This window comes from Cyrtonyx montezumae, unplaced genomic scaffold, assembly GCF_038088225.1.
Source record: "Cyrtonyx montezumae isolate F1298 unplaced genomic scaffold, pur_monq_1.0 scaffold_3, whole genome shotgun sequence".
Classification (NCBI taxonomy): domain Eukaryota; kingdom Metazoa; phylum Chordata; class Aves; order Galliformes; family Odontophoridae; genus Cyrtonyx; species Cyrtonyx montezumae.
The window spans coordinates 142,386,084-142,413,800 of NW_027072034.1; the positions used below are offsets into that span (position 1 = coordinate 142,386,084).

The 27,717-nt window shown below is 35.8% G+C and overlaps 1 protein-coding gene across 1 annotated transcript in view; it reads left to right on the forward strand.

The window, feature by feature from the left end:
* Nucleotides 1-27,159, forward strand: part of IL17REL (interleukin 17 receptor E like) — a 42,635-nt gene extending 15,476 nt beyond the window's left edge. Inside the window, exons 2-17 of the mRNA XM_065741526.1 lie at nt 3,471-3,498; nt 9,570-9,719; nt 10,462-10,571; nt 11,779-11,893; nt 13,438-13,482; nt 14,290-14,429; nt 14,584-14,655; nt 16,925-16,979; nt 17,208-17,371; nt 19,031-19,078; nt 19,708-19,765; nt 19,975-20,120; nt 22,413-22,472; nt 23,356-23,413; nt 25,587-25,641; nt 26,594-27,159. Coding sequence (XP_065597598.1) covers nt 3,471-3,498; nt 9,570-9,719; nt 10,462-10,571; nt 11,779-11,893; nt 13,438-13,482; nt 14,290-14,429; nt 14,584-14,655; nt 16,925-16,979; nt 17,208-17,371; nt 19,031-19,078; nt 19,708-19,765; nt 19,975-20,120; nt 22,413-22,472; nt 23,356-23,413; nt 25,587-25,641; nt 26,594-26,621 — 1,332 coding nt within the window. The 3' untranslated portion in view covers nt 26,622-27,159. The remainder of the gene's footprint in view (nt 1-3,470; nt 3,499-9,569; nt 9,720-10,461; nt 10,572-11,778; nt 11,894-13,437; nt 13,483-14,289; nt 14,430-14,583; nt 14,656-16,924; nt 16,980-17,207; nt 17,372-19,030; nt 19,079-19,707; nt 19,766-19,974; nt 20,121-22,412; nt 22,473-23,355; nt 23,414-25,586; nt 25,642-26,593) is intronic.
* The last annotated feature ends 558 nt before the right edge of the window (nt 27,160-27,717 follow it).

Genomic DNA, 27,717 nt, shown 5'->3' on the forward strand with positions numbered 1-27,717 from the left:
TCACTACTGTGTATATTACTTTTTCCCCATGGAGTAGATGAGTAAATAGATACAAGATATTACTAAAAAGTAATCAGAGATTAGGATTCATCTAAACAATAGTGAAAAACAAGAATTAATTGAGGTAGACGTATTTCTGCATCATCCCACAGCTCCAGAGAAGTTGGTGGTTTGCTTTCTCGTATGTAACTTAATTTATTCACATACAGTTTACATTTTTCAGGTGTCAGAACAGGGGATCTTAAACACTGTTCTTTTAGCATAGACTAGATGCTTTGTGTTTTGTCAGTATTTTTGTTCATTTCAATGGAAATGTTTTTTTAATTAATGAATTTTTGTACTGTGTCTGTAAGGAGAAGACAGTAGACACCTTTTTTCTTCTGATAATTTTTCACTTGCAATTGGGATCTCTCTCAAGCCACCAGACTAGAACATTTTCAGTAGTTTGGCTGTAAAATGGGAAGTTATAAATACGAAGGTAATTTACTAGATTAAAAACCTCATTGGATATTAATTCCTTCCAGTGAGCAGTAGCTCATCAATTGCTGATCCAACAGTTAGATTTTCTTACCAAAAAGCTAGCTCCCTGGCTTGCTCACTCATTGAATTTTTTGCAGTTTGTGTATTTTTCTGTTCCATTTCCTAAGGCCATCAAGAACCTCAAGCAAAAGAGACTGAATTCAAGTTATCCTTCTGCATACTCCTGCAGGGTCTGATTAGACATTACTTCAAAATTAGGGTTTTGAAACTGCAGTTAAAAGTGGAGTTCTTCCAGTGGAGTTTTGTATGAGTTGGCATGTTTTATTAGATTAGTGTTACACTGAGTAAGTGAGAAAGCTAGAGTCTTCTTTCTACTAATGAATGTGCATTGTGAAAATCAGCAAAATACAAAGTCTTTCTTCAGAAATAATTTGTAAGTGACAAATATATCTATGAAGACATTGCAGCAGAAATAAGGTCATGACAGTTACATTTTTTACTCCTTCAGGGGATCTGAGGAATTTATTAAGCCATTGAAATAGAAGTACCCAAGTTTTAGAAGTTATGTAAAGAAGTTTGATTTCCTTGGGGGTCCTGATGGATAAAAAGCTGGACATGAGCCCTCTGACTTGGTGTCATTTGCAGACTTACTGAGGATGCACTCAATTCCTTCATCCAAATTGTCATGAAAGATACTAAGCAGTGTGGGCCCCAATTACCGGTCCCTGGGGTCACAACTTGTGACCAGTTGCCAGCTGTATTTAACTCCATTCACCACCATTCTCTGGTCCAGGAGGCCAGAGAAGGAGACTCCACCACCTCTCTGGGTGACCTGTTCCAGTGCTCCAACACCTGCACTGTGAAGAAGTCCCTACGCACATTTGTGCGAAACTTCCTATGCATCAGTTTGTGGCCATTTCCCCTCATCCTATCACCACACACTGCTGGAAGAGTCCAGCCTCGTCCCTTTGTGTCCCACTCCTTAGGTATTTATAGTCGTGCATTACTGTGGGAGACAGTGACATAGGCTTTGCTGAAGTGTAGGTAGAGTACTTCAGCAGCCTTTCCCTCATCCATCATGAGGGTCACTCAAACATAGGAGTTTGGGTTGGTTAAACAGGACCTGCCTTTCATAAACCAGGCTGTCTAGGCCTGATTCCCTTGTTGTCCCGCACATGACATGTGATCTCACTCAAGATGACCTGTTTCATAACCTTCCCTGACACCAAGGTCATGCTGACATTACAATCCTTGTAAATGGGAGTAACATTAGCAGGCCTCCAGTCCTTTGGGACCTCTGGTTGACCAGGAATGCTGATAGATGGTGGAAAATGACCTGGCAATCACCTCTGCCAGCTCCCTCAGCACCCTCGAGTGTATCCCATCTGGCCCCACAGGGTTGTGACAGTGCAGGTGGAGTAGTAGGTCTCTGACTGTTTCCATCTGGATTATGGGGAGGTTTATTCTGCGCCCCATCCAAGACTTACAGACCAGGGAGTAGTCCACAGTTACCCTGTGGATAGCTGATCTGACTTTTAAAGACAGATGTAAAGAAGGCATTGAGAACCTCAACCTTTTCCTTATTCTCAGCAGTCACATTCCCAGCCACATGCAGAAAAGAATGGAGATTCTTCTTAGCCCTCCTCTTACTGTTAATATATTTTATAAAAAAGTTTTTTGTTCTCTTTTGCTACAGTGGCCAAATGTAGCCATGAAGGGCAGAAACGCTCTTCAGCTACTCTGGGGTAAGACCATACATGCGTATAGCTACAATAGGGCTGTCATTTCACACTTTTGGAAATAAGTTTTTACAACTGTGTTTATGAGGCAGGCAGAAAGACCTGTGGGTGACAGCCACATAAAGTCCAAGCAATAGTTCTTTTCCGACATGCTAGTACTCACCCAAGCTGCTGACTATTTGTCTACAACTTGAGAACTTTCAAACATCTGCTGAGAGACTTTTGCTGGCTCTAAATCTCACAGACGGTTGGCTTACTACTGACAGGGTCCTGAAATGATTTAAAGGGACTAACAGCTGCCAGTCGATCTGAGGGCAGAGGAGACAAGGTGATGCCTGCTTCTGCAGTTGTGACAAAAGCATCTCTGTGAATAATGCACTGATTTTAAAAGAAAGTGGAGGGGAGTATACTTTATGCCATACAGAAAGGAATGATAGTACAACTGCTGTATCAGAAACTTGAATGCCAGAACAGCTGGAAAATATATTTTTTGTTTTAGCAATAACCTGTATTTAGAAAATGACACATAGTATTCAAAGTAATATTTGTTATTTTTATATTCTACAGAATTTTGGTGTGTGGTTGAGTGTTTATTTTACTTGGAAAATGGGTGTAGCCTGTCTGAAAGACAGCTGGAAACCTGCTCAAATCTCAATGTCAGGTTCACTTTGCCTCTTACAAAAAAACTTACTCACTTGACATGGTAAGTATTGTGCCTGAGTAATTTCAATTTCAGGATTATGAACCAGATAGTTCTCAGAAATAAAATGGCAAGTCCTATTCCTCAGCTTCATTTGCAGTTGATTATAAGACATCCTGTTGGCCTGATGTGACCTAAAACTCATCTAATATTCAAAAGTGTTATAGTTATCTTCCATTAAAATATCACTTGGTTTCTTTATGTGATATATTTATTTATATCTGAATCAATAAGTAAACTATTGGTATTTTTCATTTATTTATTGAGCAGTGTCTGATTGAAGTCTTCATTTGATGGAACTTTGGACGTGTTGTAATGGTTACAACTCAGCTGTGTCCCTTAACTTGTCTGGCCATCAAATGAAGTAGTGGTGTGCATTTTCACTGTATTTGGAAATCTGTTTTAATTTGAAAACTGGTTTCTTTTATGGACTGTGAATGTGCTTATTTTTTTTTAAAGTATGTTCATAATTGTGTATAATGATTAAGTACTATTTATTTTTATCATCACATCAGAAAACCTATTATAATATATATTTTTTCTCTTTTCAGGGGATTCATTGTAAAAGCAAACCTTCCAGTGAGTATACATAATTCATTTTTACTGTATTAATTTTTGGAAAATAAAGATAATTTGTTGCCGACAATAGATCCACTTTCCTGGTCACTTCAGATCACTGTTTCATAGAATCAAAGAATCATGGAATCTTAGAAGGGCTTGAGTTGGAAGGGGCCTCAAAGATCATATAGTTCCAACTCCCCTATCATGAGCAATGTTGCCTACCACTGGATAAGTCTGATCAGTAACCCATCAAGCCTTTTATTGAATGCTTCCAGGAACTGGGCACCTACAACTTCCCTGGGCAGCCTGTTCTGCTGCTTACAACCCTGTGAGTAATGATTAAATGTTCCTAACATTTAACCTCTTGCAGTTTGAGTTCAAATTGCCCTGTACAAAACACAGGAAATTGGTAGGCTGTAGTAAATAATAGGTTAATAATTGAGCATTATTGCTTAAAAATTTTCTTCCATAGGTAGTCATTGGAAGAATATGCTTTGACATTTCACTTACATACTTATGTTCCTTTTACTTACTATTTTTTGCTATAGTAGCAATTTAGGCTCTTGAATTTCATAAACTCTGAAGCCTGCATCAGTTACTCTTCCAGTCTGCATGCTTGGTTAACAAGGAACTATGATGCAACTGCCTTGCAGGCTGTCCCCTATCAGGGGATGATTGTACCTGGAGGGTCAGCACTGAGCACTGCTTTTCTTCAGCAAGCCTTTCCTGGATTCTCATGTCAGAGTACACATGGACAGCTCTGACAGCGAACCACAAGTGTGTGAAGTTCTGGTGCTGTGGGATAGGGCAGTGAGCTGCATGACAGTTGTCCTGAGTCTTATTCTGAAAGCATGATGTTTATGGGACACATACTGTTGGGGTGCAGAGAAGGAACATGGCTTTGGAAGGGATGCAATTAAAAGTCCCACCTGAAAAGTCATTAGCATTCTACTAGTGAAGAGAGTGAACCATATCTGATCGGATCAGGGTTTGAATGAGTCTTATTTAGAGAGCTGTTTTGATAGTTACATAAAATGCACAGAAGGAGTCATAGAATAAGAGAGATATAGGGTTATTGAACTTTGCCAAGCTGAAGCATGCCTTCATGCCTTTGAATATCACACACTGAGGAAACCAAACCCTATAACTCTGTCCAGTTAGGGAATGACACTTGCTATACTGTTGATTATGAGCTAGAATAGTTGCTAAGTATTACACAAATGCAGATCTAGATAGTGGAGACAGTACTGGTAACAGAAGGTGGTAATTCATTCTTAGGACAAAGTGAATTATATTCTGGAAGGAAGGCAAGAGGGGTTCTTCCTCTCCTTTGACTGCCAAAGGTAAGCACCTTATGATGCATATGAGCTTCAACTAGTTGTTTAACTCTGAGCTGGACACACTCTGTGCCTGAAGAGCTTGTAAACTGAAGATCCTTATCTTGCAAGCAGTGTACATCAAGCAGAGCTGGTTGTAGGTTTTCAGTGCTGCCTGAATATGGCTTATCAGCTATCTTTAATATGAGCAACATGTAGGATGACTCAGCCTTACAGGGGTGATGAAAATACATTTTTTTCAGTCTTCATCCTATTTGTCTTGTGCAACACTGGGTGTATACTTATTTCCATACTTTCTTTGTCATTCTTTGTATTAATTATTTTTCAAGGTAAAATTACCTCAAAAGACCTTTAATGTGTAATAGCAGTAGTCATTGCTTTTAACTGCACCAAAAAGATGACTTTATTCTGCAGAATTTACAGGTATCACCTCTTTAGTGTTTGGCAGTAGAGCTTTGTTTCTGCCTTGTCCCTCCCCTTCCCACAGACTGTTAGTAGTTTATTATAGTTATTAAGGCTACTGCAGTATTTAAAGTTAACTGTACTTTTTGAAGATCCTTCAATTTTAAAATCACTCTGAAAATATATTTGACATAGTGTAACATTATGCTATTCATTGTTCTTGCAAGTCTGAAATGCTTCCTGAACATACAACTGTGGAATTCTTCTTAATTTACTCTGCATTGAAATCTACTGTAAAAGAAAAGATAGAATTGTAGTCAATTTCATGACTGGTTCAAGTGCTTTTAAGTTGCAGATTTTGATACTTGTTAACATAAATGCATCACGTTGTTATCTTCTGTGAGTGTATCTAGTTTGTTTATGAAGACTGTTGAATCATCATTATGCACAGATGCAGCAGATATTGCGGTAAATCATATGCAAATAGGTTTGAAATGTTACTGCAATTTATTCTTGTGGAATGATGCCCCAGTGAAGAAATTTCAGTGCACAGTAGATATGCTAACAGATTTATCCCTGTCAATATCCTCAGTAGTTTAGATTCTTACCGTTCTTGTAGGGAAGAAATACCAGAAATAAAAGAACAGGCATTTTCTTTTGGGAGTTGCCCTGGGCCTATTCTTAATGGGTTTTCTCTGGAATTTTTTTTCCTGTTCCCCAATTTCATCTTCCTGCCCGGGGCTCCAAATTATCAATCCAATCATTTCTATTGCGTATTCATTGCTCAGCTCTGGCTTCTATTATCCAAGGATACATAAGGCATGTTTTGCTGCTGTGTCAGTTCTAGGTTGATTGCTGCATCAACAGATAAAAAAATAATTCGCTGTGGTTAAGCCAATGACAAAAGTACAAGGAAAGTGTCTACATTCTTAATTATAAGTCTTGGCTTCTTTATGCCTTGGTTTATATCTGTCCATAATTAAGGATTCTTTTATTACAGCAACAATTGTCTCTCATGTAGGGCTAATTACAGTTACAATTCACAAACATAAAGTTTAGGCAAGATTTACTCAGAATATGGTTTGTGTAGCCAGATGTACCTTTATGTCTTCTGGGGTGTAGATCAAACTACTCATGAGAAAAAGAAAGAGGTGTGCATTCCAGAGGAAACTATTTAACGGGGAAGGAGGATTAAAATATGATAAGGGAAGAGTTTACTGAAGAATTAGTCAGAAATGAGTCTCCTTTTGTGATTACTGAAATACCTGTGATGATTTATAGCAAGGAAATTCTTTTCTGTAAGCTCTTTCTTGTATCATCATTTACTGAGATTCAAGCTAGTATCTTCATGCATGATATGATCAATTTAAATTACTATTGACGAGTTTTGTGGCATCTTTTGCAATTCCCAAAATTAATGAGAAAAAATCCTAAAATTAATAGAAAAAATCCAAAGTGAAAGTGTGTTTTCATTTTATAAAGTGTATTGCTTGCTTGTTCTCAGTTTGAATGTAAAAACCATGACCAAGAAAAGCAGTGTGCCTCCTTATTGGTGCAGCAGTTCTAAAACTGTACTGATCCAGTGTTTTTAATGCATCTAAGTGTAACATAGGATTCTCCTTTGATAGGCAAAGCCTGTGATATCTGATAATACTATACCTCAGGCAGTAATAACTAAGGATAAAATTCAATTGGCTCAAAACAATCTCCCCTAAAAATATAGAAGCTCAAATAATATGGTCAAATTAACTCAGAACACTTTGTCAAGAAGTAGCACATTCCTCTTCCCTTGAATCATTTCTACACAGACATAAAAGTAGGCAAGGGAAGACCTTGATCAAGAAATTTACATGGGCAACTGAGGAAATAATCTGAAATCATTTATTGGCTTATTTCAGATACTGCTTATGGAAAAAACATAGACTGGTTATTTACAGCAAGTGCACATAACTGAGTTATCATTCAGTGTAATAAATATGGATAGATCTGTCAGCCCTGACCTGAAATGTGTAGACCTGGTGGCTGAAGAAATCCAAGAAATTACGTTTTGAGCAAAGAGCTGGAAAAACTGGTTATTACATTTTTAGCACATTAGTAATACTAATAATTATCAAGTAGTTCTGCAATATAATTAACTGGGTGGATTGATTGAGTATTGCAGAATAACTCTCCATCCTGAGACACCTTCATAATTATCACACAACCCATTCTTGGAAAATGGAAAAGAGTGTTTTCATCTGCTGCTGTGTACAGTACTTCTTAAGTCTGCTTCATCTCTGTGGAAATATATTTAAAAATGCTCCAAAAGTCAATTTTCTCCTTTTATAGCATCATTTGTGTATTCTGAATGATCTGTACTTGATCTTTGTTTTGCTTCTCTCACTACTCAGATAATTGAGAGTTGGCTTAACTGTTAGTTGAAGTAAAGTATCCTTGTTTTCCCACTTTTTCACTTAGTTGAGGTCAGAATAACCTGTTACCTCCACATGTGCTCATTGGCAAGAAAACCACAAGTTAGAGATTCAAGTGTTTTGTATTTTCTGACTTGTGACATCTGATACCAAGTGTGAGGGCACCTTAAGGCTTGATGGAGTCAAGCCAAATTTCCTCATTTATATCAGCCTGTCTTCGTGTTGTGCATATATCAGAATTTGATCCCTGACAATGGGCTTTTGCTTGAAATGGGATGTGAAAGTGCTAGAAAGTGCTCTTGTACAGGTTATTATTCTTTCCGTTTTTATACTTAGAGCACTTTTCTTCATGACTGAATGAATAAATAAGGATATGCTTTGTCCTTCCATCCTACATTTCCTCTGGGAGAATAATGGATGCATTTTTCATGTGAGTCAATGAGAATCCACGCCTTGACAATAATTATTGACTAGACACATACTGAAGGTGACCACTTTCCTAATAATTTAAGGGAGGATTGTTAGGATGTGAGGAAATCTTCCCAAGCTCTGGGTGAGGAGTGACTGTGGCAGATCAGGTTTACAGTTGATCTTGATGATCTCAACTGTCAGCCTAGACAATTCTACTATTCTGTGCTATTCTGTATTTTTATAGCTAGCACAGTATCATGCCATTGCACTTACATGCTATGCTTTTCTCCATAGTACTTGGATGCCTTCTAGGAGTATGCTTAGCAGCATGAGTAACAAGAATCAAAGGTTGAAAAGGAGAATGAGCTGTGAAATTCCTTGTTTTAGTCAAGTGTCTTGTAACTTTCATGATGAAGTTAGGAGGATAATAAATATTTCAAAGAAACTACAATCATAAAGTTGCAGATAAAATGAGGAATGCTGCGTTGTAGATCACAAAGCCAAGGGACAAGACCCAGTTCCCTAATTATCCATTCTGACAGTCTCTTGAACTCTGATTTTTGGGACTACAAACAATGAATTTGAGGTAAAGAAACCTCAGGCATGCACTGGGGATTACATCCACTTACCAACATAAACTCATAAACAAATGACCAATTCCTTTGTTGAGTGGTCTGGGAAGTAGAGAGAGATGGCTAACTAATGAGACATGGGGCCTTAAGACTAGTTTTTCTTTTAGGTTAGTCTACAGAAGGCTGTTGTGTGAACGCATGTCCAAAGGATTTGAGGTATGACTAAACTGGCACAAGAAAATAAGACGAGACATAGTAGTTCTGTTTTGAGACTTCTGTTTATACCTTGAACAAAGCATGGGTAATGGATTCTTTTGATCTTGTTTTTCATATCTTACTGGAAGGAAGTATTGTAGGTGTGGGGGATTCTTTTCATCACTAGGAATGCAATGGTGCCCTCTTGTGTGAAAGTTATATTTAGCATCAGCAGAAACACTCGTGTGAAAATTATATTTAGCTTTAGCTGAGACTATCAGCCAGTGACTCCTAAAAGTGAAACACTACCTACAAGGGTACTCATAACATGCAGGCAAAGTTTTTTTTGAGAAGAAACAAACAAGCAAAAAAAAAACCCCAAAAACTTGTATTATTGGTCTAGCCATGACTTGGAAGATCTAATTGCTTAGAAATGCTGTTAGTCTAGCTGCACTCTTGCTAACCTTAACTATTAGAAATATGTTTTTGTATTTTGAGTTCATACTTTCTTAAGCCAGGAAATTTATTATCAAACCCCATCTGTAATGTAGTTCTTTTCCACTATATTGCTGGTGAGGTCAATAAGCTATGTGCTTGCTGTGGTCACACGAATATCTTAGGTAACCTAAGTATAGGTTTTACTGAAGTCACTGGTGACTTCTCTGTTGATTTCCAAAGAGCTGGAGCTTCATCTTTGGTTCTTCCTCCCCCAGAAATATCCTGTGCAGACTAAGATTTCTCTTCGTGTTTTATATTTGCAGGTGGCATTTTCAATAGCTTCTGCCACAGTGCTCCTGCATCTTTGTCTTCTGTGATACTGAAAAGCATGAAGATCTCTACAGTTATTAAATGTGTCCAAGGAAGCCCTTGCTCTCTTCATTTAAACATTAAAGGAACTCTGAGTCTGGATGGTAGGAAGCAGATTTGCTACTGAATTGTTTCTGTTTACTTCTTGCTATTCTTTTGCCAGTTTTTGTTTCATACTGTAATGCTTGTGTCCAAGCTGTTTTCATCTGGTTGTACAGATTTCCTTATGGCACTATTTAACTATGAACCAAGATAAACCCCTGGAATTTCTCTAAGGAATGAGAACTGAATTTTTACTTCCAACATATTACAGTTTCTTCTACCAGTGCTCCTGGAGTACTGCTGCCCTTTCTTTCTTGGTCTCTCACAAGCGAGTATTTACACACACATAAACACAGATTCCATCTGCCCTGGCAACATGGGCATGAGTAACACCAGCAACAGAAGAAACTGTATTTCATTCTAAAGTTACAATTCTAAACCAAAATAAAATGAAAGCACTAATTTTTTTTGGGGCATCGTTTATTTTTACTAACAATCTGCCATTCATGTAGTTAGTGTGTTATTGTTTAGATATTTCCTGGTGTGCTTCACTCATTGTGTGATTCATGCTTAATCATTTGCATGACAGTTTGCATAATTAAAGTCTTAATTCATAGCAATCTGTTCTAAATCCATGGAGGCTTCCACCTCCATGCTGTACATGTTGTACCCTTTTATTTTTACAGAGATAGACATACCTATACATATGCCTTTCACTTGGAAAGCTTAGGATATGGGATATCTTGTTTTACTGTTAAAGATGTTCAAATCACAGTTTTGAAATGTGTTCCTAACTTATTTCAGAAAATATTCGTGGGCTGGAAATATGTTCTTTTTCAGTGGACACGCAGCAATCTCAGTGCACAAATGTGAGATTTGCCAGGAAAAAAAGCAAGTTACTTAATGGAAAGAAGGTAAACTCATTTTTATGAGGTTGTTTTTCATTTAAATGTTTATAAACCTTTGGAAAAGCCAAGTTTTTGTATTTCTCTTTATTAACGATTTTGTGGAAAGCAGAAATGAAACGTATGCTTCAGTAATGTCTGATGAAAATCCATAACAAACATCTTCTGTATGTTATTTGTCATCATTTTTTTACTTCTTCCGCTTGACTTCTATCAGGAGAAGATGCCTCTATAAACTCTACTTTTCAAATTGATCTTTTTTCCTTTCTTATTGTACCTGTCAGATTGTGGGGAAGCTTTTGTTACTTCAGTTGTCAGGAAGCACAGTGTCACAGGGACCATTAAGTGCATGTTATCACGTCCCACTTGCATTTATTTAGTTCCAGCCGTATCAATAGAATTTGCACATCTAGAAAGCAACCCTGCGCCTGAGCACTTGTGCATATCTGTTTTAAACTCATAATAATAATTGCAGCAGCAGAGTATGATTTTGTAGAAAACTAAACCCAGAAGTATTTGTTATCTGCAGCTGGCAAAAAAAAAAAAAAAAAAAAAAGAAAGAAAAAAAAAAGAAAGCAATTCTTGACCCACTGTTTAAAAGAGGAATTTTTGCTTTCAGCTAGTGGTGAATAACTGTTATTAATCCCATACAAAACATGTTACTTCATGTGGTTTTTTATATTGATCGCATGTGTGAAAGCAATTTCTGCTCCCAAACTGCAGTTACAGTCTACACTCAGTATCATCAGTTGATGATCAAAAGTCCCTACAATGCAATGCAAGACTGGCAATTGACAATTATTAGCTTCCAGAGAAAGGTGAGTTTTATAGGCATGACTCAACAAATACATTTTGGAAAATTTTCTTACTTTCAGTTCAGTGACAAATCTTTTACCTTTCAAAGGCATTTATATCAAATAGGAGCATATGCACTTGGAATTCTCACAGTTATCTCACAGATATTTGTTTTTCTGGAAGGGAAGATGATGGCAAGCTCCTAGATTAGAAATAATTACACTCTTTGATTTGATCTTTTAATTAAATGGCATCTGCTTCCTTTACATTCTTAATTCTACAGTATCTCAGAATGCTTAATGCTCAGTGCAAATATAGATCAATTTAAATAAAAATATTGCTTGCTTAACTCTCATAACTAGTAGTTTTCATACATTCTGAAAGTCACACACAAACTTTATTTTATAAACGTTTTAAACAGGTGCAGGTTCAATTCAATTGCTTTGAAGTCAACGTAGCACAACACATCTATGTGACCATGAAAACAGTACCAAATTACTGTGAAGTTAAGATGAGTCAGGAATACTATGTTGAAGGTAGGAAAACATCTTCAAAAAAGTTTTTTTCAAAAGACATCTTTTCAAAGAGAAAAACAAGACAAGATCAAATAAAACAAAACCAAAATCTGAATGTAAAGGCTAATTACATTTTGGGATGCTCTGATCTAAATGGTACTATATTAAGTATGACATAATCAATCTTATTCTACTTTCTGGTGATTTATTTAGCGCATGTAAATGTCTGACTTGCCAAAAACAAAATAAAACACCAGATACCAGAGATTGTAGTTCAAAACGTTTAGAAAAATACATTATGCATTTATTCCAAATTGCATTCCTGCAATTGGCATGTGGTTGATCTCTGCCAGCAGCCCTAGTCCTGCATGATCTCTGTGCATAAGATGGAAATTCTGTTGTTTTCTATTAGGCCTCAGGTGGTTTCAGAGCTTGAGGAATGTTTAATAAGAAAGTGCAAAGAAATATCTTCTTATTTTCACTGCCTATCTGTTCTGTAACCTGTTTTTATTTAACAGAGTGAGATAAGGTACAATTGGTCCTTGTTTTGGGTGTTAAGTTGCCCATTTATATGCATTTTGAAGTAGATTCAGTGGTTCAACCAGTGTGGCTGATGCAGGTAAGTGGTGGTGCAATAAATGAACTGAGAGCCTTAGTTCAGCCCAGTGCCTGTACTTGTCCCTGCCATCCCATTGCCACAGTCTGTGCATGGCTGCTCTTGCCTGTGGCCATTGGTGCAGTACCATCCCTTGCACACAGTATCAGACACGTTGTGGTTGCTTAAGATTTTACTATTTAAAAAGTGTTTCATTTTCTTGCTAAATCTTCCCCTCCAGTTCACTGCTGAAGGAGATATGTATTTTGTGAATGAAAAAGGGAAAAACAAGGCTTTATAAAGCCTGGTTTTAAGCCACTTCAGAGAGAACAAACAAATGAAAACAAATGAAAATGCTTTCCTATGGAAAATTGCAGTGTGGGGCCATTAAAGCAAAATACTGCTCTAATTCACACTTAAGCAAAATCTTCTAAAATCAAGATTTAGATTCTGGAGATAGAGGTATGAAGATACTAGTTCTGAAGATGATGGTTGGTGTGTAGTTCTGACAAGTTCTCTGGGAACTAAATGAAGGTAATTCCTTGCAATTCTAGAGGAAAGCAAGAATAAAAAAAATATAGTTGTTTTTAGCAGAGAAATGAGCCTAGTAAATAACTGGAGTGTGTTTCAAGGAAATAATAACTGAAATTATTATTACTTATATTATTATTAGCTACTGGGTAAAGAAGTGGACTTTTGTATCCTAGTTTGCCACTTTAAACTGCTAAAGAGGTTTAACAGGAGAAACCCCATACTGGTGAGATAGCTCCTTAATACAAGTTAAGACCCAATCTGTGTGTGCGGTACTTCCTCTACTTGCTTCACTATCTAGAAGTGGATCAAAATATGCCTATAAAAGGGATGTATGAGATTGCTTTACTGTTGGGAAACTTGGGTAATTTGTAAATCTTAGTTATACATCTACATAAATAAAGCAATACTGAAGAAAATTGTGGCCTCTCTTTTGCAGATTGCAGAAATAGTGATGTGGGAAAGCATATTCCAGCTTGTTTGGGTGAGCTGATTTTCTGTATAACTTGAAGTTGTGGGATATTTCTTGTGACCTCTACAACTATATGTTTTCATAGCTGAATAAGCAGAAAAGAAATAATTTACAACTGCTACTTAAAATTATATATTGGATATGTTGGAAAATTTCATTGTTTCTCTATATTGACTGGTAAATGCTATATAGCATTTAAAGATGTTGACAACCTATTCAATACTTAAATATTTGGAAGCAGGTTCGTGTCTTTTCATTAACTTCAGATTACTAGTTCATATTTTGTCTATAAACAGATCTCATAATTAGCTTAAAACTAATTGGCCAAACTGCTATCATGATTTTGAGATACCTGTGAAGAAGAATAATAAAGAAAAAGCTCCCACGTGTCATACTTGTCCAGTGTAGTTGCAGATATTCTCAAAGAAATGAGATTTCAGCCTTAGGATAATCAGCTTTTAAGTACCATTAGTGTGTATATTTCAAGTATTTGGACATGAACTACGTATTTCAAGTAATGAGGTCGAGGTTCAATCTGCAGGTGTCTTGGCCTCTCATTATTGACAGTGTTAATTAAAAAATAGTGATATTCAAATTTATTATTTAGAAAATTATTATATGTCATAAAATAAGATTACCTATAGGAGACTCAGGATATAAAAAGAATGAATTCAAATAACCTACGTAAGAAATGTTGATTTATCTCTTAAGTTTTTAAATACATTCTTTATTTTTATAATGCAACAATCAAATCAGAAATATACAAAATTAAATTAAGACCTAAATATAAAAAATTAATGCTTGAATTTTCTTTTTCAGCGGGAAAATTAGACTTTAATGTAGACAGGACGAAGAAAATCATATCAGTGAATGTATCCAACTTTCTTCGAGATCAAGATTATTACATTCGTTTGTGTCACAAATGGTTTACCTGTGAAGATGTAGGACAATTTGCTGTGGTGAGTTTAGGCCTGAAGCATTGCTTTCTTGAGGTGTCTGGAGTGTGAATGCTAATTAAGATCATATTCATATGAAATGGTCTTCTATGTCTTTATTTAACTTTATTAAAAGGTATTAACTAGCTTGGATTCATGTTCATCTTTCTCATTTCAGATAAAAGGGAAGGATTCCTTAAAATCAGTTTCTCTGAAGTACTCCCAGCTACTTCCTTGTCTTTGCATTGAGGTAACAGTCTGGATTTTATATATATGTGTGTTTCTGATTAAATAAATTTTAAATGGGATGTGTGCTAAACAGGCTGGGAAAATCTGCAGGAAAATGCTCTACAGCTCTACAGTTTCTGACTAAAGCTTGTTTGACCTTATGATGATGAAAAAGTTGAAGAGATTTTTCAGAAAATGCTAATTAAAAATGGAGGGAAAAGGAAAGTAGAATACAATTCACGTTAATTTATACAATGTTGATTTAACTGAGTTTTTATAAGTAATGAAAAGACAGCAAATTTAATCTGAATTTCAGCATAGCATTTGAGGTAGTTTCACATTCAAAACTAAGAGATGATTTAAGGAAGCTGTGGTAGATAATACTTTCTTGGAGGACTAATTCAAATGCTCTTGTTGAATGGTGCAGTGATAATAGAAAGGTTATTTAAGGATCACGCTCAGGTCTTACATAGAAGTTTTCATCAGCCACAAGGGCACAAAAAGAAGGAACATGGTAATGAGATTTGCTATTAATACAGTTGAAAGATATAATAATAATAATAATAAAAAAGAGAATCTGGATAATTGGAAAAGACTAGTGCTCTTCATATAGAAATAACTAAATGAGGATAAAGTGTAATGGTGTGAAATGCAAGTTCATGCATTTTCTCCAATACAAACAATTCTTATTGTAAAATGTGAGTCCATATTTGGAAATCACACAAAGATCAGGGTGTAATAGTTCATCATAGAATGGTAAAAGAAATGTGCTTATGTGGTATAAATGTGAAATAAGATGTAGGTGGCTAGATTATCCCAAGCTAATGGGAAAGTATAGGTAAAACCTATGAAATAATGTAGGCAATTATTGCATCTGTATTTAATAGACAATAATTAAAATGGAAGATGTACATAAAAAATCTAGAATGGTTGGGGAGTATAAAGACTGTCTTAAAAAGGAGATTCAAAGAACATTTCACTAGCCTGATAAAACACGTGTAAAGAGAAACTATGTTTGTTAATTAAATACTCATCAGAACTGTCTCTCTTCTTAAAAAGGAGATTCAGAGAACATGTTTTCATTAGCCTGGTAAAACACATGTAAAGAGAAGCTACGTTTGTTAATTAAATACTCATCAGAATGGTCTCTTATTTTAAGCTAAAGCCATTTTTGACACAAAAATGAAGGATGTTAATCTCCATTCTTCTAATCGCAGTATCTACACCTTTTTTCTAATAATCTATTAAACAAGAAGAAATAAAATTCACCAAACTAATTTAAAATGAATTTGATAGAATACAGAAATACTGATTTCTCACTGGATATTGGAGTAGGATTTTACTTGTGGATTAACATAATAAATGTAGACACCCATTTGCAAATACTACATTTGAATTAGATGTCCAAACTCTTTAGACGGTGATAATCTAGTTAATGAAGTTAGTGAAGCCTGTGAAGTTACTCAGTGGACCAAATGTACTTGCTTATTTTTGGATGAACTGATTAGCACTGTGAAAACTCCACTGGCAGCGTTGACTGGATCTTTATGTGGCTATTGTAATAAGAATTTGGGCAGTCTAGTTACATTCAGATGTGTATACTGTAGACATCTAGTATCACATACTTTGTATATGAATTGGATCATGAGGCCTCTTCCAAGCCTATTAATATATATATTTTTAATTTCACTCTGAAAGGTAGGAGGTCACTAGAAAATAGTCCACTCAGCATATATACAGAGAAATCCAACGTATCATTGCTGAGCAAACAAATGAGAACTGTGAACATTAATCAAAATAATTAGGTTATACTAACAATCATGCGTAGGTCCTTGCATTATTGAGTTTAATGTTAGTCCTCAGACTTCAAGGCTGCATCCTTAACCACAATGAATGTCATGAGATCTGGCATTATGATTCTTAAATGTCTTTTCTTACCCCTAGAATATAATGACACTGTAAGAAACAATGAATATCATAGAAGTCTTTTTAAATGAAATATGGTCCAAATATATGACTCAGAAATAGCAGGCATATAGGGCTAGAAGGGATCATGTCATCAACTCCAGTTTATTGGCTTCCAGCTAGGATCAGTTCATCAGCTCCAATCCCAAGAATGATGAATAGATATCCACTGAAAAACAACCTTTTAAAAAATACTTCCCCAAACACCATAATAGGCATAATACATGTGTCTTTGGTGGGATGGCTGGTCTTTCACATAGTTTTAGAAATGTTAAAAATTGTTGTAACTGAAGATCTCTAGTTCATCACTAATTTTTGGATTGTAGGGTTGGCTGGCAATTCCAGATGCAAGGAGATTACAACTTTGTCCCTTTGAAAATGGCAAGTACTTGATGATTACTCTTTATTTGAGTGTTTTTTTTTTTGTCGCAATTTGAAATTCTTCTAAGGTGAAAACCATCTATTCCAAAACTGCAAGAAAACTATCATACTGGATTGTTGTACTGTGGTAGATAAAATAACATATTTTCAGTTCTTAAGATTAAAGCATCTTTCCCTGGTTATATTTTTAGACATTTTGAATAATATTTCCACTTTTTTGGTGCGCAGATACAAAGGCATTATGGGATAATATCATTTATAATCCAGTGACACAAACCCTAGCTTGGGAACCAGCCTGCCCTGTGCTTGTCATTGTTAACCTATGCAGATTAATGAAGTCTAATGACCAGTGTGAAGATATACAAGATTCTTCCAAACGTTTTCCTGAGAAGGTAAGAGCTTTGCAGCTCTTCATTCAAATAGCAAGACTGGCCATGACCATACAATACATAACATGAAGCTACACTTTGAAATAAGAGCAGTTGCAAATTCCTCTTTTCTTCTCTGATGCTTTGAACTGTTCATAACCACAGCCTGTTCTTGTACACTAACCACATAATTTATTAAAAACGTTCAATATTGGTTGACTCACGCTAAGAAATAAAACATGGACATGACTATGAAGCTAGTAATGTTTACTAAATTCTTTGGGGTTGATAGATTCCGCTTTTCGTTTATAGTAAGGGCATGATTAATCTGCTCTTTCTTTACTGTCTAAAAATTATGTGTTCAAGACTAAACTATTCATCTAAGATTCCCTTTAAGGTGAGGAAATGAAGCAGACATTTAGAGGACTACTCTTTTCATCTGACAATAGGTATTTAAGAAAGGCTAGAGGGATATGTCTCTGATGTTTTGCTTCACTATGTCAAGAGTCTGTTGCGATTGGATATCATAATATCATAATCTGGATATTTAACTTTAGATATCTAAAATGTAAGTCAGATAAATCTAAATCTCCTTAGATCTTACTGAAGATGTAAAGGTACTTTGATGGTAGGCTTGTACTCCATTATGTTCACTTTGAAGTGCCTGCCTCAAGCTGGTTTCAATGCCTTGAAGATGTGGGTATTGAAATATTGTGTTCCCCAATTCTTCCAGCACTTATTTTCTACATCTGAAAAGGATTTTTATGCATGTATCTTGAACTGCTCCATACTTCAATCTGAACTGTCACGAGAGTGAATGCACTGGATAGAATTTGAGCTAACATTTAGTAAAGTTTCAGACTTTAATGTGAAGAAAATCCAGTAAAATTCATGTAACATCTCAAAAGGCAAATAAAATCATATACACATTATTTTTAAAACTCTGAGACTAATTACATGATGGCAAGGCAGTAGAGGGCTAGAGTGTTTTTTTTTTTTTTTTTTTTGTTCAGGAACTCCTGGTCAAGTATTCAGTGATTGATTGTTCAGATTTACCATTTTACGTGTTTCAACAAAGATTTGATCTTGAAAAACTAAGTAAGTTTAACTTTACATATGTGAGCAGGCCTGTTGGGATTAATCATCTGCTGACAACCAGCACAACTCATTGCTTTCAGGAAAATAAAATAAAATTAAATAAAATTAAAAAAAAAAAAAACCAAGAAAAAAAGGAAACCTAAAATGAGATTTGACTGGTAATGGTCATACCTGTTACCCAGTTCATTCTGTGTTTAAGTGTTTTCTTACTGAAAATTGAGAATTATCTCTGCTGAAGGTGGACGTGTTAATCCAACAACACTCTGGGGTGAATTTTTAAACATTATGCAGCATTACTGATGAATGAGGGACTGGAACAAGACTGCTGTGTAATCAGAATTTTGTACAAAAGTCACATCGAAATCAATTAATTAAACTCTAAAGGGTTAGATTGACTATAAAAATGCTACGTTACAGATAAGCAAATAATTCAGTAATCCAAAATAGCAGTTGTTTCTATTTTTAGTTTCATGCCAGTACATAAACCAGTTCCTTTCTCTGCTATCAAACCAAGAAAATCTGGAGTAAGTAATTGTCTGAAACTAGTCAATGAAACCAGCTAATGCTGAGTACTATCTTTTCAAGCAGGTTAAGTATTCTCGTGTGGACACTCACCCAAGACTTTGTATGAAGGTAAAGTAGTTTCTTTGAAAAGAACCTCTTTCCTATCCTCTTTCTGAATTGCTATTATTATTTAGGATTAATGTTTATTTTAATAGCTCTGATGAATAGGAAGTAAAAATGAAAGAAATGTGAAACATTAAATTTAAAGGAGGTTCTTGGAAATGCAGCAGCAGTGATCTCGCAAAGGTCAGATTGCGCCCAGATTTTTCTACTTAAGAAAAGCAGTCAAAATATTTTAGGTCATACATGCAAACTCTGAAGCATACATTGAAATTTTTGTGGAAATTTTTCCATAGTAAATATTTGATAATTAAAGTGTTTGAACTGCTACATTTACTGGAGTACTGTTTATTATTGGTGAAAAAAAAATCCACATAAGATTAATTTTGGCACATTATTATTTCATTTTATACTACTTTTAAGTCAATGGAATGAAGTTTCTGTAAAATTGAGCAGGGGTATAAATATCTGAAGAGCTGGGGATCTAATTTTAATCAAATGTTAGAAGATACTATAGAACAGAAAAGCTGCGAATTCAACCTCCTTTTCTGGAATGCAGTGATTATCTGTACTTGAATGTGTACCCGCATACTGAAATAAAGAAAATCAGTTTTCCTAACAGATTTCTCTGGTTTCAGTTTACAACCAAGCAAGGCTCTTGGGTTAAATGTCCATTTGCACATGGAGAATTTCCAGGTAAATATATATTTTTTAAAATTATGTAATGTTAAATTGTAACTTGCTTTCTCCAGTAAGCAAGTTTTTTCTTTACTGATGTATTCACATCATTGTAGCCTGTAAATTATAGCAAAGAGATTTGATGGTTTGTTACTTCTGTTTATAAAGTTCCCGGTAGGTCCCATGTTGATCAGTATGAAAAAATAATTATTTTCCTCTGTTGTCAGCTTGGAAGATGAGAACAGCTGCAGTTGCAGATCGGATACAAGTTTTCTTCACATCCCAAACCAAAGCACACTTCTCAGTGCTGGTGTGTAACAGGACACAGCTGGCCTCATGTGAATCTGTTGGGATACGCCGTTCAGTCTCTGTGGTTTGTATACATTATTTATTCAAGTACTGTAATACTTCTGACCAAATTTAACCACATTTGTTTATTATTCCATTTATTGCTATGCAACTTGAAAGCATTAATAAGCACATGCATATGCTTACTGGAACAATTACTGGAACATTTTTAAAGCGTGTAGTCCCGATTCTGATCTCACACTGATGGAAGGTATAAAAAAGGAGACTGAGGTCAAATGAGTCATGTCAAAGAAAGTAACTACAATTGAGAGGAACCTAATATTCTTTTAACATCATTTTTGTGGTATAGCATTTGTACTATGCATTATTTTATTATTAATATAATTATATGGGTCACTGGTGTAGCAGACCTCACAAGTCTCACATCGTTAAATATAAGACTTGTGGCACAATTCCACAAAGGGCTTTAGCTACTCTCAATCTTGTGGCTGCTAAAAGAAACCCACGTTTAGCACACAAAAAATTAAGTTTTCATAAAGTTTAACTTATTCAGACAGCTGACTGGGACTGCACAACAACTTCTGACTGCACAACTGCTTCTTTCAACAAAAAGAAGGGAGAAAGGAAAAAGGCTGTGGGAAGACAAGACTGCTTTTGCAGTCTTTTGATTCTTTCATTGTGCAGTGTGTATATAGCAGGGGGGTGTTGATAAGAAGGCAACTTTTTAAGCAAGCAGTTGAGTTTTTAAACTCAAAGGGATGGACACTGAAAGCTAATGAATATGTTTATTTTTATTTTTTAATTCTCTTGTCCTGAGTGTAGAAGAGCAGCTGTTCCAAGCGGAGTTTTCCAACTCTGGGTTTTGGTTGTGCAAGTTGAAGTTGAGTCTAAGTGGAATATGCTAACTCCTCCAAGAGATCTGAGAAATGAGGGCATGGGTCTATCAGAAGTCACAAAATCACAGAATGGCAGGGATTGTAAGGGACCTCAAAAGACTCTAGTGCTCCTGCTTGAGCAGGAACACCTAGACTAGGTCACACAGGAACACATCCTAGCAGTTTTTGAATATATCTGCAGAAGGAGACCCCACAAACTCTAGGCAGCCCATTCGGTGTTCTGTTACCTTTACTATGAAAAAGTTTTTTCTCATGTTTGTGTGGAACCTCCTGTGTTTCAGCTTGCACCCATTGCTCCTTGTCCTATTGTTGGATGTCACAGAGAAGAGCAAGAGAACTCCATCCTAATGGAGCAAGATATCTAGAGAAATGCTGTATTATTGACGGGGATGGAGTTCTGTGCAGCAGCAGTTGATAAACTATATTCAGTGAGCACTTATTGATGTGATTTCCCTTCAATTGGCTTATTTCAAATAAAATGTGTGGAATTTCGACTATTGGTTTTAAATGCTCCCTGTGTGAATTACAAAGTGGGAAGGCTAATGTTACAACACTGAGGAGGCAGAACCAGGTGTTGTACAGTGTCTTTCATGGAGGGCACCATTACATTTAGACATGCTTTTTTTCTTCCTTCTGATGCAAAGCTGTGATTTCCTTTGTGTACTGTGACAGAGTGGAAGCCCACATAAGTTGCATGCAGTTCCCGTCTCACCACCGTGAGCAATATACACAAAATTTTCATAATGACTTAGCTCTGTGTTCCCAGAAACTGATGTTCCTTCTAGTAATCCCAATTTGGTTGTGCTTGAGTAAGAACACATTTACCTAATTTACCAAAATTATTTTAGGAGTTTGCCACACTAAAGAAAACAGTGTGGGATGCAGAACTATTAGTGAACTAACTAACAGTATTTTGAGGACAAACTGTAAACAATCAAATGTTAAGTGTCAGAACAGTCATTTAGGACAATTTTACCCTAAGGCTGAGCTTGTTCTTGGCATACAATATGATGGGAAACCCACACAAAATGCAAAAAAAGGTCATTCCTTCAATTCACGTACACCAGGGAAAAGAAGCGAAGATGCTTGGTGCTAATGTGGTGTCAGTGGCCTTGGTAGGAGCGTGCCCTCCCTCACAATACTTCACAAAGTGCAGGAACACTGGCCTTCTTCCTGTGCTATCCAAACTGTGCTTGGCAAAACTACCCTAGCTACTTATGGTCATTGAGAGCCAGAGATATCTCTGAAAATATGTAACCTTCCATAATGAATGTGTACATTCATAATTTTTTACTTTATAGATTAATTTTCCAATCCAGTGAAACATGCAGTATTAATTGGCAAAGGAAGAAGAGAGCTGGAAAGGCAATATTTTTTCATTGTTCCAGATATGGAAAATGACAGTTTTTCTTTTTCTTTTTCCTTTCTTTTTTTTTTTTTTTTTTTTTTTTTTCCATAAGGGAGATTCTGTGTCAATCACTGTGTCACGGGAAATGTGCAGGTCAACAGTTTGCATTCAGGTACGTGTCCTGATTTTGCCAGGTGCTGTGTACAAAATAAACAAGTCATAAAAAAGAAAGAAAGAAAGAAAAAAAAAAAGAAGGAAACCAGCAGGCACCCTCACAGCTTCCTCTTCCTAGCCAGATCTGATTACTGTGCAAATGGAGTTGGCAAAGAGCATTATTTATAGCTTGAAGTGCTGCCACCACCTCTTGTTGAGATTATATTAATTAACAGAGAAGTTGCTGTCAGCGATCCTGCTGCTTTGTAAGTGGCAGATAAAGGGATATCAACAGGAAATTGTTAATCCTGTCTCTGTATGTTCCTTTGTTTGTAATGAAAAGTTAGTTAAAAGATCCAAGTAAATCATAGATGAATCTTTCAAACTTTGACATTAGCTAAAAAAGGTTAGGTATACAGCTAACAGCACAGCAAGTACATAGAATGCTAGAATAAGTGCTCCTGAAAGCACAGCAGACCAAATTACTGACATTTTTGCACACTAATTCTGTATCTGAACTTCATGAAGACATTTATAGAAAATGAGTATGAAGCTGATATGTTTTCTCTGCTCTGGAGTTGAAAGTTCTCAACTTGGTGTTTCTTGAGGTTCTTCAGTTGATGAGTTGATAAGTTCCTGCGTAAATTGCCCATTCTGTAAATAACATCTGTCAGAACATAACTCTCCAAGCAAGGAAAAAACTGATTGGTTTTAGCCTTTACAAACTTAAAAATGATAGTGACTCGCTAGACTGAAGTCATCATATATATTTCTTTAAAATTAGAATAAAAATGTACTCAATCAAGTAGACTAATAAAGCAGTGTTTTATTATTTATGTCAACAGAAATGTTTAGTAGCAGTACTGCTGAAAGGGGAATAAGACTCTTCTTTCTTTTACAAGGGCTGGAGGACAGATGTAGATTATTCAGTTCCGCTGCAGATCTGTGATATCCACTGTGGTAAGTACTTATGGAGACAAAAGAAAAATCAGGTCTTGACTGAATGGACAAGAGCATCTCAGGTGAAGTGTGCTTTAATTTGGAAATGGAGATGGGATTCATTTTACTGAATGTAGAGATCTACATGTGAGCTAGATAAGCTTAGCTTCCTTTATAGACAATGGATTAATACCTAAACCAGCTTTTAATTAGCTACTGGAAGGGCAACTTGTGTGGCTGTCTGTTTTCTCTGCTCCGTGGGTGAATTTACCAGCCTGTGCCAAGTGCTGCATACCACACCTACATTTGCCTTGCTCTTGGTAGATGAAGTAGCTAGTTTAAAACAATTCTTGGCAAGTAGGCACACACTTCTGTCATCGTAGTGATTGCAGTGTAGCCCTACAGTTAATTCTCCACCTCTGCAAATGGAACAGTAGAAGTTTCCTCCACAGGAGAATTACTGTGAGGATAGTATTATAAGTTCAGGTGCACTCAGATATGCTCATGAAGTCAGAATATTCTGAAATCTCCAACCCCTGATGGTAAGGCACTGTAAAATCTAGTGAATTTGAAGTAAATAAGCCTCTAGTGTTTATGATAAAGATCACAGGATTAGGTTTAGCAGAACTAAAAGTCTAAAAAGGAGTCACGCTGAGAAAGCTCAGTCTGAGCACTGCAAGAAAAAAAGCCTCCTGAAACCCGTGCAAACACTGTCCCACTCAGTTCATGGTAAACATAGCAATTCCTATGGAAGATTTGCTCTGTGCTCTAACACCATCTATTAGTTAAATGTAGCTTCAGATTTGGAAACCTGATACTTGACACTTGAATATGCAATCCAACTGCAGTACTCTGTGCAAGCACTGACATAATGCTTTTTCAGTTTTCTTCTGTACTTAAAAACTCACAAGTCCACTCAAGGTTAATCAGTTAATTTCTGAATACTATGATTCATGCAATCTGGATGCATTTTCCTTATGCATAGTTTCCATTTAAGAAATGTGAAAGATATTAAAAAAGCATAAAAATAACTATAGGTTCCAGGGACGACAGTCTGCGAATTCCCCTTTGCCTTCTACTAGGAAGGAATGGATCTATGTATCAAATTAAAGTGGTGGAATCCTGAAAACTGGGAGAAGAATTTTATGGACTTGTTATTTGATTGAAATGTGAAATTTGTCATCATAATTTCTGTTCTGATCAAGAATTTGTGGAGAATCAGAAGAAAAAAAAAGATAAATTGAGCATTTCCAGGACTTCGAAGGTTTAATATGTGAATATTGTGTTTGTTGTATGGAGCATAAATAGAATAGGCTTCATAGCTTCTGACAAACTTCATATTTTTGAGATAATAGTGTCCACATTAGCAAGTGGACCTTTGCTGTCTTGCCAGGGGGAGATTGCTGAAACTTCCCTCTGAGATAACTGGTGCCAACTGTTACCCAGTGGTGGGACTCTGAACTGGGTGGGTCCAACTCATTCGTGTAATCCTTGTGCTCTCAATGGCTCATCAGGAGTCATCAACTGCCTGTTTTGCCATGAGTCAGATTTCAAATGTAACAGCATTACTACTAAGAACTTTAAATTCTCAAGTGATTATTTTTCTTAAGACATTTTCTTAAGTATAAGTTTCTCAAAATCAAAGGATAATGAAAGTTCCTTAAAGACAACCTCATCTAGGGTGGCAGTCCTTACAGTGGGATGCTGTTTGTCCTTGATCCTATTATGTTAAGAGAAAAAAAGGAATATTAAACCTAGAATTTGCCCATAATTTGTGGCAGTTGAATGCTACTAAATGTCAAAGTAATTGAGAAACAATCTTATAAGGGCATTGTGAAAATATTTACTGTATACATCTCTTTGAAATAGAAACTTAGTTCATTACTACATTTTGTAAAAGATTCCATGCAGTGTCAATATGCCTAAAAGAGCAGTGATGTTATTGACATGCTTTTTTTTTTTTTTTCTCAAATGCAAAACCCAAGGGAAAACTTGCTTCCCTTTTCAGTTTTATTATTACTTTGCCCACTTCTCTGGATTTTATTTAATGAAGCAAAATATTCTGGAACATTTATTTCACCTATATAAGAAGAAGCATCTATTCCAAATGAAAAAATAACTGGAATCAGAAAAAAAAGTACATGAACTATAATGAAAACAAATGAACACCTTGCATTTTAACTTGTTTCTTTAGGATTTCATGGACAGACATATGGTAATGAAAACCCTGCAAAGGCCATGACACACAGGTATTCATCCATTCTCATCAATGTTTTGTTTAAAAATCTTACCAGTTGACAGAGTTGTTAATTCTGAAAACATAATTACTGTCTCTAAGGAGCAGAAGCAATATAAGAGTGATTTTTTTACTTACTGGGAAACTTACTGGGAAAAGTTCCTGACTCTCCTTGTCCCCACTGATTGCATCTCTTACTCCTTTTGCTCTCGCTCTCTCTGTGTGCAGTCTGGCACTGAAGATAGTTTCTAAAGAGACGAAAGGGCAGAATGAGATAAATAACCAATGAAAGTGAGAAGTTTGTAAAACAACTACACAGCCTTCAAGAGCCCTGGAACAATCAGATTTACTGAGCATGGCTTTCATATCATATCTCCTGCTTTTCCCCTGGCATTTGCAGGGAGATCACAACTCCCCATTCTCTCACTCTCTTGATGTATCTGCTCAGCTGTTCCAATCTGCCTTTTCTTTCCCACATCCATTCCAAAACATTTATTCCTAGGTTGTAAATAAGTCAGTAATTAATGAAGTCAATAGGTATATGATTTGGTAGGACCCCGAGCTTTTCAAAAAGCTCTTTCTTTAAGGATGTCCTTTTGGAGGCAGCCAGGAACAGTGGGAGCAATCTAGAGCACTAGAAAGAGTAGAGGTATTCTGAAAAGTCATTGTTCAAAGGTGTTTAAAATATGCAGCCTTGCTGAAGGTATGCAAAGCATGTGGTTGAAAAGCTGCTACCATCTTTGATTTGGAATAGTTTTTGCCTTTTGACTTACTAGGTGATACCGCTAAGAACAAAGTATTTTGTCTTTGTGCATTTGTTAAATGCCTGTGTGGTTTGGGCCATCAAGTCCTTAAGGGATAAGTAAATCGTTAAATTTATTGCTGACTTCAACTATATAACAATGCAATGAACTCTCTCACAGTGCAATGAAAAGAATACTTTTCCTTTTCTGTTTCTCCCCTAGAATGAAGAGTGTACATTCCTTGCACTGAATTTAAGAACACATTTTCAATATCCTCAGTGGTTTATCAACATCAACTTGTATTTTAGTGTAATTTGCAAACTGGTATCTCTGATCTTAATAAATTCTCCTAATTCTGTGGGATTATTCTCGTGGGTGAAGAATTTAGCAAGTTAGACCTACTTTACTGCCCCAAAGAAGCTAAATTATGATTTCACAGTATTTCAAAACAAAGCCGATCTTAGGTCATGTAGTTAGAGAATCAGGTTCACATTTTCCTTCTAAATTAATATTTTATATATAATGTGCTTTAAATGAATAATTTCACTGTACCTATAGAACAAGAATTTCAGATGTTATTTATAACTTTCCTTTTTAAACCATAACAAAAAGATTTTGGGAAATGAAGAAAGGAAGTTTTCTCACCTTTTTACAATATCCATCTTTGTAATTTCCTTTGTTTTCTGATGCCGTCTGATGACCTCATTGTGACAGACCATATTCCTTAAGTATATCTAATAACTGATTTCTGTGTTTATATTTGCATTTGACTTGGATGGAGATAATTCATATTTGTCAGAGGAGGTCTTAGGTTTGATAGTTATTTAAAATCCAGCCTAGAAAGAAAACAGTCATGTGGAAATAACTGAAGTATTTTTTTTTCTATTATATCAGTATTTATACTTAACATTTGAGAATAATAATACAAATTGTGTGGATTATCAAGCATTTGGCCTTCATTTCAAGGAATACTCCCGTCAAACATCCTTACTTCCTCTTGTGTAAAAAGGAAATAAAGTCATTTAAATGATTATTAATACCAAATCCTGAAACCATGTAGAATTAATCATGTGAGATCAAAAAGATGGGAGAGGAGTGAGGGTCTGGAACAGGAAGTTGATCAATAAAAAATATTTTCCATCTGAATGTGTTTTTTGTTTTGTGATTTTCAAAGAATTTACAGAGTACAAAAATGGTGTAATATCTGCTATATTGAAACAAGGTTTGTGATGGGCTCTTAAGAGTATGAACACTGCATGCTTCCTCTGATATTAAAATTTCATTATGTAGAGGGCATACCTACTAGATATATTTTTATTCTGTATAGAGTTACAGTTCCAAAAACA